Below are 16,436 nucleotides of genomic sequence, written 5' to 3' on the forward strand. Positions count from 1 at the left end.
GCAGCTCATCTGATCAGGAAAAGCAGCTGCCAGATAACTGCCGCTCTCTCTCCATGTGTAGGTACAAAAAATGTGGGGAATGAGCGTTGGGTGGAAATGGGGCATCTCACACGATCAGTCCTGGGCCCCATGGGGTCAGTTGTAGAGAGCGTGCTCTGGAGTGACCAGCAGCGCTGGTTCCGGGAAAATAATGGTACCCTGTTTTCTGCGGTGTAACCCAGTTACTAATTGTAATCAGTGTTGGTGCATATACCAGCATAAGCAGTGCACAAAACATTTTGTAAAATATTTAATTCATTCAGGCAGGTTATAAGAGATGCATAAACTCTAAGGCTGAGTGCTAAAGTAAGTGAACTGTCTTTTAAGTTTTGAGGAAATTGGATATCAGTCGTAAAAATGCCCAGTGCCCTACCAGGCACAGATAAGTACCAGAGGAGGGTAAACAGGCAATGGCTTTTGGCAGGACTGAGCTCTTGCATGATGGTGAAACATATTTCTGAACTGGAGCTGTTTTGCAGTGATGAACCATAATTTATTACAATAGCCTAGGATCTTTTTCATGTGTGGTTGTTATGATACCTGAACATGTTATGAACCTGAAAATCCTTCCCTGTTTTTTTTTCAACTTTTCCAAATGAAAAAGGGGAAGTGGTTAAATTTTTTGTATAGTGCAAAAAAGCTGCCCTTAATAATCAGTAAAGATTTTACTATGAGTCTTTCTTTCCCTAAGATCTAAGTATTCTGTAAATTTATCCTTTGTATATTTTCTAATAGAATATATTTTTCCCTATAAAAGTGTACATTTTTGTTTATTCATGTAGTAAGGTGAAGTATTTGAAGATTTAACTCACATCAAGATAAGCCTGATTGTGAAATAATTTCCTCTGACATACAACTGTTAATTTATTGGTCAATGGATTAAGGATTGCAAGCGTATAATGAGATAAGGAAAATGTTATTCTGTTACCAAAAATCTGCACAGATAAACAGCTTATCTACGTATGTCCTATATTTCTGTTTGTCTGCCAGATGTGTACAAGGTGACAACTCCTTGTATTTAAAAATCACATTTACTGTGGATTTTATTTGCATTTCCCAGATCTTGTGTTGTCATGAGCTTTACTCTGGCCCAAGTTAAGCTATTTCTGCAAAATCTTTGCAGTTCATAATCTCATCTGTAGCCTTTCATGACTTTGTTTTAATTTTTTCCTTACAGCTCCAACTGTAAGTTCAAACTTCTTCCTAGCAATTCTGACAAGCATGGAGGTTGTGATCAGGTGGTGCTCTTGTTTTATTCAGGCTTTCTAGTTTCACCATTTTTGCAACCAATGATGTTGGTTCCCAGGTGCTTGTGCTTCATCTGTAGGACAATTTCTAAAGAAGTCGGTGAAATTCTAGATATTCTTCCGCAGGATTTTGTGCTGTTTCCGCCCACCAATAAATGTGTGTGGCCAAGAAGGACTATGGGTAGTTCTTAGCTCTAGAGCGGTGTCTCATCTGTGTCATCGCCTTCGTTCTGCTCCTTCATCTGTGCTCTGAGTTCTGACAATGCTGTGTGCTTGCACAGCATGTCTAGCAAGGACTTTCTAAACGATTTGCAAAGGAAAAAGTATATGAATGGATCTAGGCAAGCATTTAGCGATGTTAGCCACAGCGTGCTCTCTTTCAAGTAAAACAAGGTGTTCTGAGCAGAGCATTCAAAAACATCTCTTGTTTGGCTCAACGTGTAGGGGATTCTAGTAAAGTGGAAAGGCACAAAACAAATAAAAAACACTGCAATAATGATGAAAACCTTCAGATTTACAGTCTTTTTGGATGCCTTTCCTCTGGATCTTGTCCTTTTATAGGATTTGTACAGTTCTTTACTTATGAGTATGTAGCATACAACTATGACTACTAAATTAACCCAGAAGATAAGTTGACAAATGTAATTTACAATTTCATGCCAGACTAAGCCAAACTCAGATTTCAAGAGAGCGCACTTTTTTACATTCTTAGGCGTTTTCTTCTTGTTCGTTAGAATCATGTTGGGTAATGAAAGAGCAAACATTGATATCCAAATTGCTGTGGACAGGATCTTGGCACCTAAAAGTTTCCTTGGTGTTGATGTTCTGAAAGGCGAAGTGGCTTTCTGATAGCGATCGATAGTTATTAGGCCAAGAAACAAAATGCTAATGTACATGGTGAAGTAAAACACAACCTGGGTGACTTGGCACACAAATCCTCTCAGTACCCATGATACCAACTTTGCATCACTGAGGATTTTAAATGGAAAAGTCAAGATCATGAGGAAGTCAGAAATGACAGTGTTCTTGAGGAAGATGATGAAATTGGATTTGCTGGATATTTTAAAAAAGACCCACATTGCCAGGCCGTTCATGGTGATACCCACCAGGAACAGTATTGTATAAAGCAAAGGAAAAATGGCTTGGCTGAGTTTGTTATCGCTGGTGCAGTTGGTGTCGTTTCTGGAGTAGCCGAAGTTGGTTGTGGCTTTCATTTGCACTTTGTCTTTTCCCCCCTCCCTGTAAAAACAAAAAAGAAAAAAATGAAATCGTGAGTTATATCTGTGGTAAGACTTCAGCCTTTTTAGTCTGCTTTTAATTTTTGTTGGGAACATACTTTTGGGGATTTTGGCTGCTGTAAGTTGTGTTTTACTTTACTGAGGATGTCAGGTTTCTACAGGGGAAGAGCGCTAGATGTAGCCACGTTTGTAAGGTGGCTTGGCTTGATCTTCTGTGACTGAAACGCCGAGGCGACCTTCCATCCTAACCTCCTGAGCTTCCCACACAGCTTCCCCGAGACCCGCACTGCAGGGGCGGGCAAGGGGCCGGCATGGCGGTGGGCTGCGGGGGCGGCGCGGCCGGCGTCGTGCCGCCTGTTCCCTGGCGCGAGCGCGTGGGTGACGGCGCGGCTCTCGCCGGGGGCAGCGCGGGGACGGGGGCCCTGACGTGCATCTCCCGGCCCCCGCGGCCCTGCCGCCGAAGTTACAGCCGAGGCGGGCCGCGGGCCCTGGCCTGGCTGGGCTCGACCCAGCTGTGCCGCCTCAGGCGCTGGCCCGGCAGCAGAGAGGGGCTGGTGAGGGTCCGCCCGGGCCGGAGAGGCCGTCGTGCCGCGGGCGGGCCGGCTAGGCTGCCGTTTCGCTCGTCTGACACGCGTCTGCCCGAGCTGCCTCTCTCCTCCCGGGGAGGAGGGAGAAAAGTCCCTTTCTGCATCTTCCTCAGTGTGGAAAGTGGTAGCGTTTAAATGTGCTGTGACTGCAGGTTTAACAGTGCCGGGCTGAAGTAAGAGGAGTCAAACGCCCCTTTTTAGCGTGTTTCTGCTCGGCTGGCTGGCTGGCTCTCCCAGCGGCGTTCCTTCAGCCTCGCTTTTGGTTGTCCTTGAAGCTGATCTCTGCCTTCCCCTCCCTGCCCCTGCTCAGACCCTCGGAATGGCTGCTCGCAGGCTGCTGCCATTTTACCCGGGTACTCCAAGGGTGGATGTGGCACCCCACAACGTCACTGTTTGTTGCTTCCAAGGGGAAGAAAGTGAGAGAGGAGAGCCTGCTCTTCAACCCTACATATTAGCACTTGGACAGCCAACAGTGTCCGTTACTGCAGTGGTTACACGTTTGCCGGCAAAGTCTGAAGTTATTTGTAGCTTTATTTATGTCGGTATACATGTATACCTTTGCTTCTAGTTTGACAGTTTATCCTGTCGTTTTCCTAAATCACTTGCTTTACCGGTGCCGTGTTGCAAATAAATTTAAAACTTCGCTGACTTGAGCCAACACGCAGGAGCTGCAGCATCCCATGCTCTGCAGTGAGCGCCTGTGTGAAGTCACTGCTGAGACCCCTGCGTGGCGCTGCACCCCTCCGAGCCCGCTCTTACCACGAAACCAAGAGCACGTTGGCCAGCCAGTCATCCACGAACTCCCAGCGACTGGCATCTGTGTAACTGGTAACAGGGGCTGAGCTGAAAACTGTTGCTCTTAGTCCGAAAACTTTGATCAGATCAGGTCTGATCAGAACTGGTTGCCTGGGAAAGCCAGGCAGGGATGTTGAATCAGTCAGTGTTGCATTTCAAAAGGAGTAACTTTCAGGTGTGTAGTGATGAAACTGTAAAAATTGCTATATTGCTGTATGATCTCTGCCTTTGTAAAATAAGGCACTCAGGAGTTGATGCTTTGTCAGCCAATGCCCAAACATCCCTGACATCTTCCCTACAGAGCTGCAAAGGTTTATTTCTATCTTATCGGTAAGACAGAAATAAATTGGCTTATGCTTTGAAGCACGTAACAGATTCAGCTGCCAAGTCTAATCTAATGAAATAAGAATTCCCTAAGCATGCAAAATCAGACACCTTCCCCCCACCCCAAAATCAAAGAGATTACCGTAGTGTGCTGTTGAGAAGCAATGAAACGCTTGGGTGTTTCCTGTGATGAGAAGCTAGTGTTGCTGACAGAGGGTTGTTCACGGTTCCTCTAGTTCTTCACCATGTGAGCAGGCAGGAGTGTTCATGTGGAAATCCCACAGAGCAAGGAGAGGCTGGAGGAACAGCTGAGCATCCCAATTCTGAGACTTAGACCTTCCTCTGGCTTTGAACTGCTTTTTTAGCCAGAGACAGCTGCAAATTCCAGGTGACGTTCTCAGTGCTTCTGCTTTTGTTTCCTCTAGATGAGAGAGACAAATAGAATTTTTAAAATAATTAGAGGTTTACTTCCTGCTTTTGACCTACTAACAGAGTCACTATTTTTGAAAGAGAGCATGTATTTTGTAAGACTGTGCAACTTGTCTGAGCACAGAGTTGCACCCCGTCTACCTTTTTGCCTTGTGATTCTTCAGTACTATTTTTGTACACAGCCTTACTTTTTAAAAACTTTTTAAGTAGTTGAAAGTAGTGGTGATTGTTTAGTTTGGAGAAGGTAAGTATATTACTGAACAAAATATTTATACTTTATATCACTTGCAGAGCAGTGCTCCAAGTTTTTAACTTATATACAGTGCATCAACATTACACAATACATTTTCTAAGACTAAATATAACCAGTTACAATTTAAATAAACTATACATATTTCAATTTCTTTGGGATGTGCAAAATAAAATTTTAGGAGTTGGGCTGCATCTTTTTTTCAATGGACTTGTACATAATAAGAGAAAAGTTGCACAGTTTCTAGACATTTGTCTTCTACTTACTGATCTGCTACTGAATATCAATCCAGGGGACAGTTAGGAGGTTATCTGTATGCGTCCCCTGACTCTGTCTTTATAGATACATACAGAATTCTTAATATCAGATGACATTTTTTCCCTCTGTATTTTTACCCTACTCTTTGGTGATTTCATTTGGCACTGTTTCGTCCACACTGATAACCACAGGAGATGGTTTTTGTGATGAAGAGTTAGTTATTGTTTATTGCAGTCTGGGCTACTCAGGTCGGGTTTCTGCAGGTGATGACAGAAAAAAGAAAAGAGACTTCACTCGTATCTGATCTTTTCAGGATGAATCTTCCAGTCATGAGTGTAACCAGCGTATGATTCTCCTTTATGGTGTTGGTAAGGAGCGCGATGAAGCAAGGCATCAGCTGAAGAAGATTACCAAAGACATCCTCAAAATTCTGAATAAGAAGAGTACTACTGAAATGGGTGGTAAATGCTTTAATGCTGCTGTATGGTAGCCTGTAGCGAAGATCATGGGAGCTGTTAGGTGCTCAGCAAGTTGTCTGGAGCCATGCGTGTTGAACATGTAATTTGGCTTTCATCCCCTTTGCAGTCACTGGGTGAAGTACTGACCAGAGTCAGCACAAAGTACAATCTGTTGGCCTGCCTTACAGCTGCACCAGGATGGCAAAGGGCCACTGTTGGTTAGAAATCCCTATTTTCCATTATAACAACTTGGCTGTAAACACTTGCATTTGGCTAAAGCCTGGAATATGAGATATTGGCCAGTGAGCGATACATATTCCTTACCCTCCTAGTAAAACTGCATGACTGTTTTTCAGTTTTTCTTGGCTGTCACCTTTTTGCATGGAATAACCTCGAAGTAGCTTTGATATTGTTACGTGCTGTGGCGTATATTTGTCCCAAGTATAATGGAAAACTGAGGCAAGTAGGGCTTTATGTAGTCATGAGTAAAGCTGATTAAAATTTTTATTGTCTTTTAAATCCATAATAATGCAAAACTACTAGGGCTCCATTAAATATAAAATGACCAAAATAATTTTTTATCTGTTAAGTTGGGGATGAAGGGCAAAAAGCCAGGAAGACCAAACAAGAAGCATTTCCAACCCTAGAGACCGTGTTCACAAAACTACAGCAACTGTCCTATTTTGATCAACATCAGGTGACATCTCAGGTACTTCCCTTGTATAAAATCATAGCCTTTTATGTTCTGCTGTAGAGATATCAAATAGGAAGCAAATCTAGGTTTTTAGAAGTGTTTTGTATATACTAAGAATTTTCAGTGCACTGCTTCTTCAAAGGCAAGTGAAAAAATGCTGCCTTGGTATTATAAAATACCTGTTTCTGTAGATATTTGGGTGTTTGGTTGGGTGTGTTTGGGGGATTTTGCTTGTTTGTTTTGCAAGAAGCTTTCTGGATTATTATAGATGTCCCGATTTTTTAATGAAAATTTTGAAATAAATTTTACATAAATTTCCATTAACAGCATTGTTTAGAGCTCGTTGGTAAATTAGATACTTATTAAACAGTCTCTTGCATATGTATAAGATGTTACTTCATCTGTGTTCATGAAGGACAGTGAACTCTTCTGTGTTTTTGTGCAACAAACTGAGTATGTTTCTTTGAAAAGCTGGTGGATAATACAGTTTGTTCTTTTCTGGATATTTATAGACAACCTTTACTGTTAAAAAGCTATATCAGTGGCTGACTGGAGAACATAAATAATTTGTTTTAAACGACAAGCCTAGTTTTCCTGGTTTATATTAGGACTTGTAAGTGTGCAAATACATCAGCACAGGGTTTCACCACTTTGTCAGGTGTTACTGTTTTTAAGTACATTTTAATAACCAGAGGCTAACATAAGAAAGTAAAGGAGGTACACATTTGGTGCTTAATTTGTAAGACATCTTTGAATCTGGTCTTTTGAATGAATTTATTACATGTTTTGTTTGCAGGATAACGTGTTATTAATTATCTGAAAAATCATCAATAAAAAAATCACAATGCAGTAAGATGAAAAGAAAAATGATTTTGCCTCTTTAAAGCAAAATACCCCACAGAATAAAAATCAGTATTGTAGATGTTAAGAACAGTGTGACTCTCAGCTGTAAAGCAGCAGAACAGCATTTTCTGTGTTGTCAGTTTTGAAAATAAAATGGCATTACGACTGACTTGCAGGACAGTAGCGTAATAGATATACTCAAGCATGATTTGTTAGCGCTTTTATCTGCAAAATGCTGTCACTTGCTATTACCACCTACAAGATAGGATTTTTGGAGCACTAGTGCATCTGAGAAACCCTCAGTCACCATATGACTTTTCAACATTTATTTTCACAGATCTCCAGTAATGTTCTCGAACAGATAACTAGTTTTGCCTCAGGAACATCCTATCATCTTCCCTTGGCTCACCATATACAGCTCATCTTTGATCTCATGGAACCAGCACTGAATATCAATGGACTTATAGACTTTGCAATACAGGTAAACAGAGTTCATTGGTGGTGGGAGAGTGGGTGGAGGGGGTGGGGGTGTGTTATGTCAGGATAAAGCTGTGATACATTTTCTGTAAAACCTGAAAAAAACCAAGAGCTGGACTGCAAATTCTCCTGATTTGCTGCCATGCACTTTTATCTGTTTCAGTTTCCTGACCTCTGAAACGGAGTGCCAGATAACTTCCCCTCCTGTCTTACTTTGACAACTTTGGAGAATCAATAGATGTATTTTATTTTTAAATCTTTCAAAATTAATAAAATTCTGGATTATTTTTGCACAAAGTGTTTTAGGATGGGCTTCACTGTTTCAGGCTGAACCATCATATTACACAGTAAAGCACCTGGGTGCCAGAAATGCCATGTATTTCTGAAGAGCAGTTCTGAGGGATGTTTTTTATACTTTAACAGTTTATTTTGCTCCCCATTTCCCTTGTTCTGTAGTGAGTAAGGAATTTCATTTTTGTTTGCCATATAGTTTTTCCTTATTGAGTTTTTTTTTGCACACATTTTACATGTTTAACTTGGAAGTTATTTTCAGTATTTTTGTGTATGCGTTTTTAGCTGTTGAATGAGCTGAGTGTTGTGGAGGCAGAGCTGCTGCTGAAGTCGTCCAGCCTGGCAGGAAGCTACACAACAGGACTGTGCGTCTGCATCGTCGCCGTTCTGCGGCGTTACCATGCCTGCCTCATCCTCAACTCGGAGCAAACCGCACAAGTCTTTGAAGGGTTTGTGGTAGCTACGGTTTTCCAAAAAGTATTTTTGGTGTTCGCTCTTAAGCAAAAAATGCGTTTAGGTTCAGGTAGTTAGACCAACTATCGCACTGCTATTGGAAGGCTGGAAGTGAGCTCAGGTGAGTGGAGCAGATGGCTCACCTCTGCAGCCTGCTCCCCGCTGCTGGCGGCTAGTGGGACCGGCACACTTTGTAACCTAGGAAGAGGGGGGAGCTGTGTATCTTGATTTCCTACCCATTTGCCTCATTCTGCCCTGGGCTCAAGTGCCTCTGTGTCCTGTCCTCCCTGGGGCCCAGGCATGCGCACGGGTGACACCGAACTTCACGTGAGCCCCGTCAGCCTGTAGATGCAAGGTCTGTCATCAAGTTGCCCAGCTAATGGTGGGGTTTGTATGATATGTAACGATACGAGACACATTTCTAAGGTGTGTTGGAACGAACTCAGAATGGTTTTATTTTTGCAGGTTGTGCGGGGTGGTAAAGCACGTCGTTAATCCCTCAGAGTGTTCCTCTCCAGAAAGGTGTATTTTAGCTTACCTCTATGATCTGTACGTGTCCTGTAGTCACCTGAGAAGCAAGTTTGGAGACCTCTTCAGGTGGGTGGTAATGCGATTTTTCTCACCACTGCCTAGCCTGTAGACTGATGCAGACTGCTGTGGTTTTCAGTTCAGTCTGCTTTCCCTGGAAGATGCACCGTTGCCTTTGCTGCTTTACCTTTACTGATCCAATTCTTTTGCCTGTGCCAGCATGGCAGCACAGCATGTGGTCCTGAGCCTGCGAAGTCCTCGTGCTGTGTGGGTACCTGCTGTGGAGGAGCAGAGGCTGAGCCCTCCTTGCAGTGCTGTGGTTAGCTTAGCAGGTTGCTTCAGCAAGCAGCGCTCACGCACAGCGAGCAGGCGTGGGGCGAGGGAAGCAGGGACCGTCACTGTCAGGCCGGCTGCTGAGGCAGTTGTGGCGCGCAGCATCGGACCCCTCCCCAGACACCTTTGCTTTTGCAGATTGTGATGTGCCTGATTTGGTTCCTATAATGCATCAGCAAATTGGCTGTAATGCATACAATGTTGGATGGAAAAATAACAAAATCTTAGCTGACGCAGCTGTAATATTCTATTAAATATTTCCTTTGATGTGGGGAGAGGCACAAACATGTTTGAGTTTGTGAAGTTTTATGCTCGAATGTTCAGTTCCTTGATTTTTAAATTAAAAAAATATTTTAGGTACTCATATGCTGTATTTTTGGCTCTTACTTTTTAAGGGGGAGTGGAAACCTTTCATATGCAAATATGCATCTTGTGAGAGTTACAAACCACTTCAGTTACTGTTTCCCCTCCTAGTTTATATACCTGGGTTTGGTTTGCGTATTTCACATTTGTGGTTTTCATTTCATAGGGAGCAGGAAAAGAGTTCTCAGTAATAATCTTAATATTTTAATAGGTTTACAAAGACATGGGAATGGTAGCATTTAATATGAGAAACACTAGGAAAAAGAAATATGAAATATAGAACTACAGAAGTGTCTTAGCTATATCCTGAAAGTTCAGTAACACAATAAAAAATAACATTTTTATTGATACTAACCTACAATAGCAAAGCAAAACATCATCTAGTACTATAGAGATATTTAAGGTATTAAATCATATATTAAATATGTGATATACAGCACTTGATTTGAAGCCCCTTTTTTCAGACAAGCGGAGTTAGAAATTCTCTGAAAACTGGTAATAAAATTTATGTATACATTTTTTAAACAGCTGTGTATAAGGTAATACTACACTAATTTTCTTCTTGGTTTCCTTGCTCCAACTGAGACAAAACCAAAACCAGTTGTCCATACATGGCAACTTTTTTAGCTGCTTTTTAGTATGCTGTAAGTCCAGCTATTTCTCTCTCTCTAAGTCAATTTGAAGCAACAGTAAAGTACAGATCATAAATGTTCAAATGTAGAGACTTACCTTCTGTATACTGCAATGCTTCGAAAATGGCTTCTAATATCATCTGCAGTATTTCTCATGACCGGGCTTTACTAAGTGAGCTGCCTGTTTTCATTTAGTATGCTTGGTATATTTAGTTGTATTCACTAAACTTCCTTTTTTTAAATCATTCCTTCACTTTTTTTTAAATTGTTATCTTCTGACCACTCCCCCAGCATTACTTCTTGTGCAAGTACAGTTTCAGAGGCTGGTTTGCTCACATACTCAGTATTGTATCATTTGGGTTTTGGACCTTTCTTTCTGTGACCCATGGGGTAAGTGTAGGTAAATGCTGTGATGACAGTGTCGGGGACGTATGTCTGCCCAGGATGCCCATTTAAATAGTGCCTGATGTTTGAAGCATGGGGTATTTGTTTTCCACTAGTTGGTTTTCTTTCTTTGCTGTTACACTGGCTGTTAGAGCAAAGGGTTAATGTCAGGTATTACCCTTCTTGTAGATTAATTATCCTGCTAATGGCCTCTTCCTTCTGCACTGGAGCATCCCAATGAGGAGCAGCCCAGGGGCTGCACAGTGGCAGGGTGTCCCCAGGGCTGCCCTCCAAGCCCTGCGTCCAGCTGCTGCTGTGCACGTTGTGCTCCTTCCTTAGGTTACAGATGCCTTCCAGAGGCACAGTGCTTCCTCTGTCTTTTCATCCTGGGGCCAGTGGAGTTCTAAAATTCCACAGGTTTCATGTATTTTAAGTTAATTTAAATTAATAGATTTTTTTCAGTAATGAAGAAGTCTTCCCCGTTGGGATAATTAGTGAAGTTTGTCCATGTGGATGTTGTTTCCAGCTGTGGTATAAAACCCAATGCTTGAGACAAATGCTCCTTAGAACATTTTGTGTGTGGAATTTGCATTCTTCACTAACACCTTTTTTTTCCCCTGAAGAAAGCCAATTAACATATAGGTATTCCTAGCCTGGAACATTTCTTGAGCTTTTGTCATAATTATTAATGTCAAGTCAAGATGACATTTATTAATTAAATTATTAATGTCAAGACCTTTAAGTATCTTTTCTTTGTTTACTGATTTCATCTTTCAAAAAGTTGTCTGTTATGTCACGTTATTACCAAACGTAGAGTTTTTAATTTAGATAAATTTTCTCATTTTTCCTTAATTCTTCTTCACCACCACTGCAGTTCACTGTGTCATAACACATAAAGAGGGGGACCAGCATTATCGAGCACTGTTAACAGTTCACTGTAGAGGCATTTCATGCTCCAGGAAGTTACTGCTAGTGAGGAATGAATGTGTGGTCCTTATCCAGCTGCTCACAATTTTGGTCATAGGAATGTCATAGAAGTGATTTGGAAACTTGAGACTATTTGCAGGAAAACTTGAATGAAATTGATGTATCAGCCTTATTTTCTGGTAGATGCTCCTTATAAAAAATTAGTTTGAGAATGTGTACAGAATGGTAACCAAACTAGGATTTTCTAATCCCACATGGTATGTTCAACAGCATTCCTGCAAAGTATGGTTTTTGGCAACTCACTCTTTTTTTTGGTCCTCAGTAGTGCCTGTTCTAAGGTGAAGCAGACAATATACAGCAATGTTCAGCCTTCAAATTCCAATTTACTGTGGGATCCAGAGTTCATGCTAGATTTTATCGAGAATCCTTCTGCTCACAGCATTAACTACTCAATGCTGGGCAAGATCCTGAGCGATAATGCAGCCAACCGCTACAGCTTTGTCTGCAATGCGCTAATGAACGTGTGCATGGGGCACCAAGATGCAGGAAGGTAAGGCAAACTGTGCTGGAATCGAACTGGATGGATTTTTACGTGTTATATATGAGGTTTCCTTTCACCTTTTTGTTTTGTGTCTTTTTTGCAATTGTTTTCATTCATTACTCTTTCTGGTTGCTGAAAATTTATTGAGTAAGTTTCATCTGAGTTATTTCATTAAATCAATCTGCATAATTTAACAGAAGGGAGTAACAAGTAGAAGGTACTCACTGTAAGACAGTCAGTAAGCTTTTTGTATCAGCAGCTGTGGCATTTCAGACAGAACAACTCAGCACAATCTTTGCTCATTAGAAGCCTGTAAATGAGGGAAGGTTCTGCATTATGTCATTTCCTTCTTCTGATGCAATTGGTGTTTAATTTATTAAATGTGTAATTTATTTATTATGGATTTCATCTTCATAGGTAATATGTAGTTTTTCAAAATATTTTTTTTTTTAAGTATTGAGAGCTTTATTAGATAGAAGCTACTAGAATTGTAACAGCTGCCAGTTATATTTTAAGAGTAGCTTGGACCTCATGGTGCACAGTTCAAGTTGGTCTCTGATGATTAGAGTTCAGGATGAGATCTGCACTTCAACAGGTTGTCCAGCACTGTCTTAAGGTGGTTGTCTGCTGACACCAGCAGGTGCTGGCTCCTGCCACTGTCAGGTGGAGCTTTGGTCTGATCCAGCACGACACTTCCTGGGTCTTAAGTCTATGTTAGATCTTTTTAGATAATGTCAAGGTACTGACAAGAAGTATAGTGAAGAACCCTTGCAGTAAAACAGCTTAACATCAGTGTCAGGGTTTTACACTGACAGTATGTTTTGTTTCATAATGGAGATGTTCTTCTCTCAGTTGCTTCCTCTGTCCAGTGTGTAAACACATAAACTCAGCCTTCTTGTGCAAATGTAGCACTGCAGCATTGAAACTGTTTTACCCTGGTTTTCCATTCTGCAAAGTCTGTGATGCAGGGTGAAACAGTCACTGATTTTTGGATCTGACCTTTACCCCTGCTCCCAGCACCTCTATCGCTCTTACACAATCAAACCCACCAGAACTTGGTGTTCTGTTCTGATTCTGTTCCAATTTTTATTAAGAAATTCTTGGTCTTGATAGTTAAGCCTAGGTGCAGCAGCAGCTGACAGTCTTATTTAAGGCTGCTGCCAGATCACAAAACTCAAGGAAATTGTGGATTTTATTTTTTTTCCTTTTCTTTTCTGATTAACTCCTGCCCAAAATGTGTACAGTTCTTGTATACTTCTCCCTGTCCCTAGTGTGAAGCCGCCTCCGAAACATCCAAAGAAGGTCCAAAGGAGGCCACAAAAATGGTCAGAGGGCTGGAACACCTCTCCTGTGAAGAAATGCTGAGAGAGTTGGGGTTGTTCAGCCTGGAGGAGAGAAGGCTCTGGGGAGACCTTATTGCGGCCTTTCAGTATATTAAGGGGGCTTATAAGAAAGATGGAGAGAGACTTTTTACAAGGGCCTGTAGTGACAGGACAAGGAGCAACAGTTTAAAACTGAAAGACGGTAAATTTAGATTGGACATAAGGAAGAAGTCCTTCACCGTGACGGTGGTGAGGCACTGGACCAGGTTGCCCAAAGAGGCTGTGGCTGCCCCATCCCTGGCAGTGTTCAAGGCCAGGTTGGACGGGACTTTGAGCAACCTGGTCTAGTGGAAGGTGTCCCTGCCCATGGCAGGGGGCTTGGAACTAGATGGTCTTTAAGGTCCCTTCCAACCCAAACCATTCTGTGATTCTTTGAAATGTGGGGTGTTCTTGGCAGAGCAGAGCAGCTGAGAGGAAGCGGTTTTGTAAGAGCAGCAAAGGGGAACATCTAAATGTGGCCAAACGGGTTTCACTGTGGAAGAGAGAAAAAATAACTTGCACTGGGATGAGTCAACTCTGCTGTTTTTTAAAATGTTACATAACTCCGAGTCATACACCAAATCACACATTACACAGTATGGGATCTATGAAGTAAAATTCATTAATGCCAATTAATTTTGTGACTCTCTTGACCCTCCTGAACAGTAGTGCTGGTGGGGAGGGCTCCTGCAGGGGCTGGGGAGGTGTGCACCACACACACCACTTTCCTGGGACATTTTTGCATGAAAGGATGGAGCTGCTGTTTGTGTGGCAGCATGGAGGAAAGGCCAGAGTGTGCCCCTGTAGAGAGGGGCAGGTCATCTGTCTTGGTGGGTTGCAGGCAGCAGGGGTTTGGGTGCTGCATCCCTCCTCCTGGGCAGCTCAGCACAGGTAGGGAAGCTGGTAGGGACACAGGGTGTACAGAGCAGGGTTTACACAAAATAAAGGTCCTGTGCTACTGTAGGTTGGATGGATGCAAGTTATGGGGTACAAGTCACATACTGGGTTTTTTTTCCAGATGCTCCAGTTGTCCACAACTGAATAACACTAGGTTATATGTACAGTAGCGTAATCACATTTGGACATAAACCCCCACCTTAAGTGAGGAAACAGCAGTTCTTCTGCCAAGCACTGATCTGCTTTGACCTAAATATTTATTGTTTACAAAATATCTTGCTTCTGTATTAGTTTTTCTCTTCTTTCCTAGGATTAATGACATAGCAAACCTTTGCGCAGAGCTGACGGCATGCTGCACGGTGCTTAGCTCAGAGTGGTTAGGAGTCGTAAAAGCTCTTTGCTGCTCTTCAAATCATGTCTGGGGTTTCAATGATCTGCTCTGCAGTGTGGATGTAAGTTCAATATCTTCTGAAGTATCTGTTAAACCTATGTCTAGGGTGCGGTTAGAGGTATAGTAATTCATTCAATACAAAATGCGGAGCACAGATTTAGTCCTGTATCCATTTAGATTCGTGATTGATTTTTATTCTTTCCTTCATCTTCAGGGTTAATGTAGAATTTGGGCAGTGCTTAGAGTTTTCCTTTTGTAAATCTTTTTTTTTTTTTTTTATTACGGAATGATATGGAATATCAGAGGTGTGTTTTAAAAGGAGCAGGCATGTCCATATACTTTTTCTAAAATGCTGATGGACATGTAAATAACTAGCTCTGTTTTAAAGACCCTGTTTTGGTGTTGTCTCTGGGGTTGTAGAAGGGGTGGTATGCTTTGCTGTTTCTTACCTGGTATAAGTTACCATAGTCCTGTTAAAGTCAGCAGGATTACGGTGACTAATGTTATCCAGTATCTGATTCAGTATATTTATCTATAGTTTGATTACATGGGCCTTTAGGAACAGATTGAAGCTGTGTAGTTAGGGACATATTCTTGTCCTAAGGCTAAGGAATGAGTATCGATATTATCGTTTTTTACAGAATGGTGAAATTTTCTCAGTTTTTCTAAGACTAATGTTTTTTACTTCAGAATTTGTGGTATTTGAAATAGTTATTGGTTAAAATTAAGTTAAGAGCTATCAGTATTTGCCATAAAATGTTTGGGAAATGCATTAAAATGTAGACACAAATGCTTATGTATAAAAATTTTACTGTTTATTCTTATAATTAATTCCTTAATAATAGTGGCAGTGGTGTGTGCACTGTTATGTAAGTGCACTGTTATGTGAAGCCTTGCAATGTTTTTCCTTCAAGGTGAGTGACCTGTCGTTCCACGATTCCCTGGCCACTTTCATTGCTATATTGATCGCCCGGCAGTGCTTTTCTCTGGAAGATGTAGTTCAGCATGTTGCACTGCCTTCTCTTCTTGCAGCTGGTAAGAAAATACCAAGAGAAAAACTTAGAATGAAAAACATAAGACTTCTTAAGAAGTCTCCATTGATTGAATAAGTAGTGTGTTCTGAACTGCGTTCTTGTGGAATGCCACCTATTGTGCATTGCAGCTTGTGTGTCCCTGCAGTTCCCAAAAGGAGCGATGCCAAGTTAGATTAGAGGACCCACACTTGACAAGTGGTATCAGAGCTGCTGACAGCGCACTGTCCCCTTATGTTACGCAGCCTCACTTTCTACTCACAACTCTCTTCTGCTCTGCACTATGTGCTCAAATGTCTGCCTGATCTACTCAGGTTGTGCATTCCTTTTGCCATCAGTCTGCCTGATGTTGGCTTTTTCTCTCTGACTTCATTGTCTTTGCCTCCAGCCCTGGAGTACTGTAGCTATGGTCCTCTTTGTTGGCCACTTCACACATTTCTTTTCACTTTCTGTTTGGATTTGTGTTTCTTATTTCTGCTTTGACTGTCAAAAGCCATTTTAACCATGTAGTCTTTTCTGCCATTAATTAGGTGTCTTGCTTACCAAAAATCATACTATTCTTTCCTGGGTTTTGATGACTCAGGGCCATAAATGCTAATTCCTGTTGATGAAATTATTGTATTCCCATTTAGAATGGGTCTGTGAGGTAGAACATTTCCAGGCCT

The 16,436-nt window shown here is 41.7% G+C and overlaps 2 protein-coding genes across 8 annotated transcripts in view; one reads left to right on the forward strand and one right to left on the reverse strand.

Moving 5' to 3' along the window:
- MED12L (mediator complex subunit 12L) overlaps nucleotides 1-16,436 on the forward strand; it is a 156,217-nt gene that overhangs the window by 103,122 nt on the left and 36,659 nt on the right. For 6 of the 7 annotated variants that reach the window (XM_030027741.2, XM_030027743.2, XM_030027745.2 and 3 more), the window contains 8 exons: nucleotides 5,481-5,628; nucleotides 6,216-6,334; nucleotides 7,500-7,643; nucleotides 8,216-8,379; nucleotides 8,849-8,980; nucleotides 11,873-12,100; nucleotides 14,660-14,801; nucleotides 15,655-15,775. In XM_030027741.2, coding sequence (XP_029883601.1) covers nucleotides 5,481-5,628; nucleotides 6,216-6,334; nucleotides 7,500-7,643; nucleotides 8,216-8,379; nucleotides 8,849-8,980; nucleotides 11,873-12,100; nucleotides 14,660-14,801; nucleotides 15,655-15,775 — 1,198 coding nt within the window. The remainder of the gene's footprint in view (nucleotides 1-5,480; nucleotides 5,629-6,215; nucleotides 6,335-7,499; nucleotides 7,644-8,215; nucleotides 8,380-8,848; nucleotides 8,981-11,872; nucleotides 12,101-14,659; nucleotides 14,802-15,654; nucleotides 15,776-16,436) is intronic. The other variant, XM_030027742.2, reaches the window with a different exon arrangement.
- On the reverse strand, nucleotides 791-16,424 carry P2RY12 (purinergic receptor P2Y12). The gene is given in 4 exon segments (XM_030027753.1): nucleotides 791-2,525; nucleotides 3,125-3,143; nucleotides 4,394-4,651; nucleotides 16,315-16,424. Coding segments are annotated over 4 exon segments (1,368 nt in total). The 5' UTR covers nucleotides 16,361-16,424; the 3' UTR covers nucleotides 791-1,480.

The sequence above is a fragment of the Aquila chrysaetos genome, chromosome 10 (assembly GCF_900496995.4).
Source record: "Aquila chrysaetos chrysaetos chromosome 10, bAquChr1.4, whole genome shotgun sequence".
NCBI lineage: Eukaryota > Metazoa > Chordata > Aves > Accipitriformes > Accipitridae > Aquila > Aquila chrysaetos.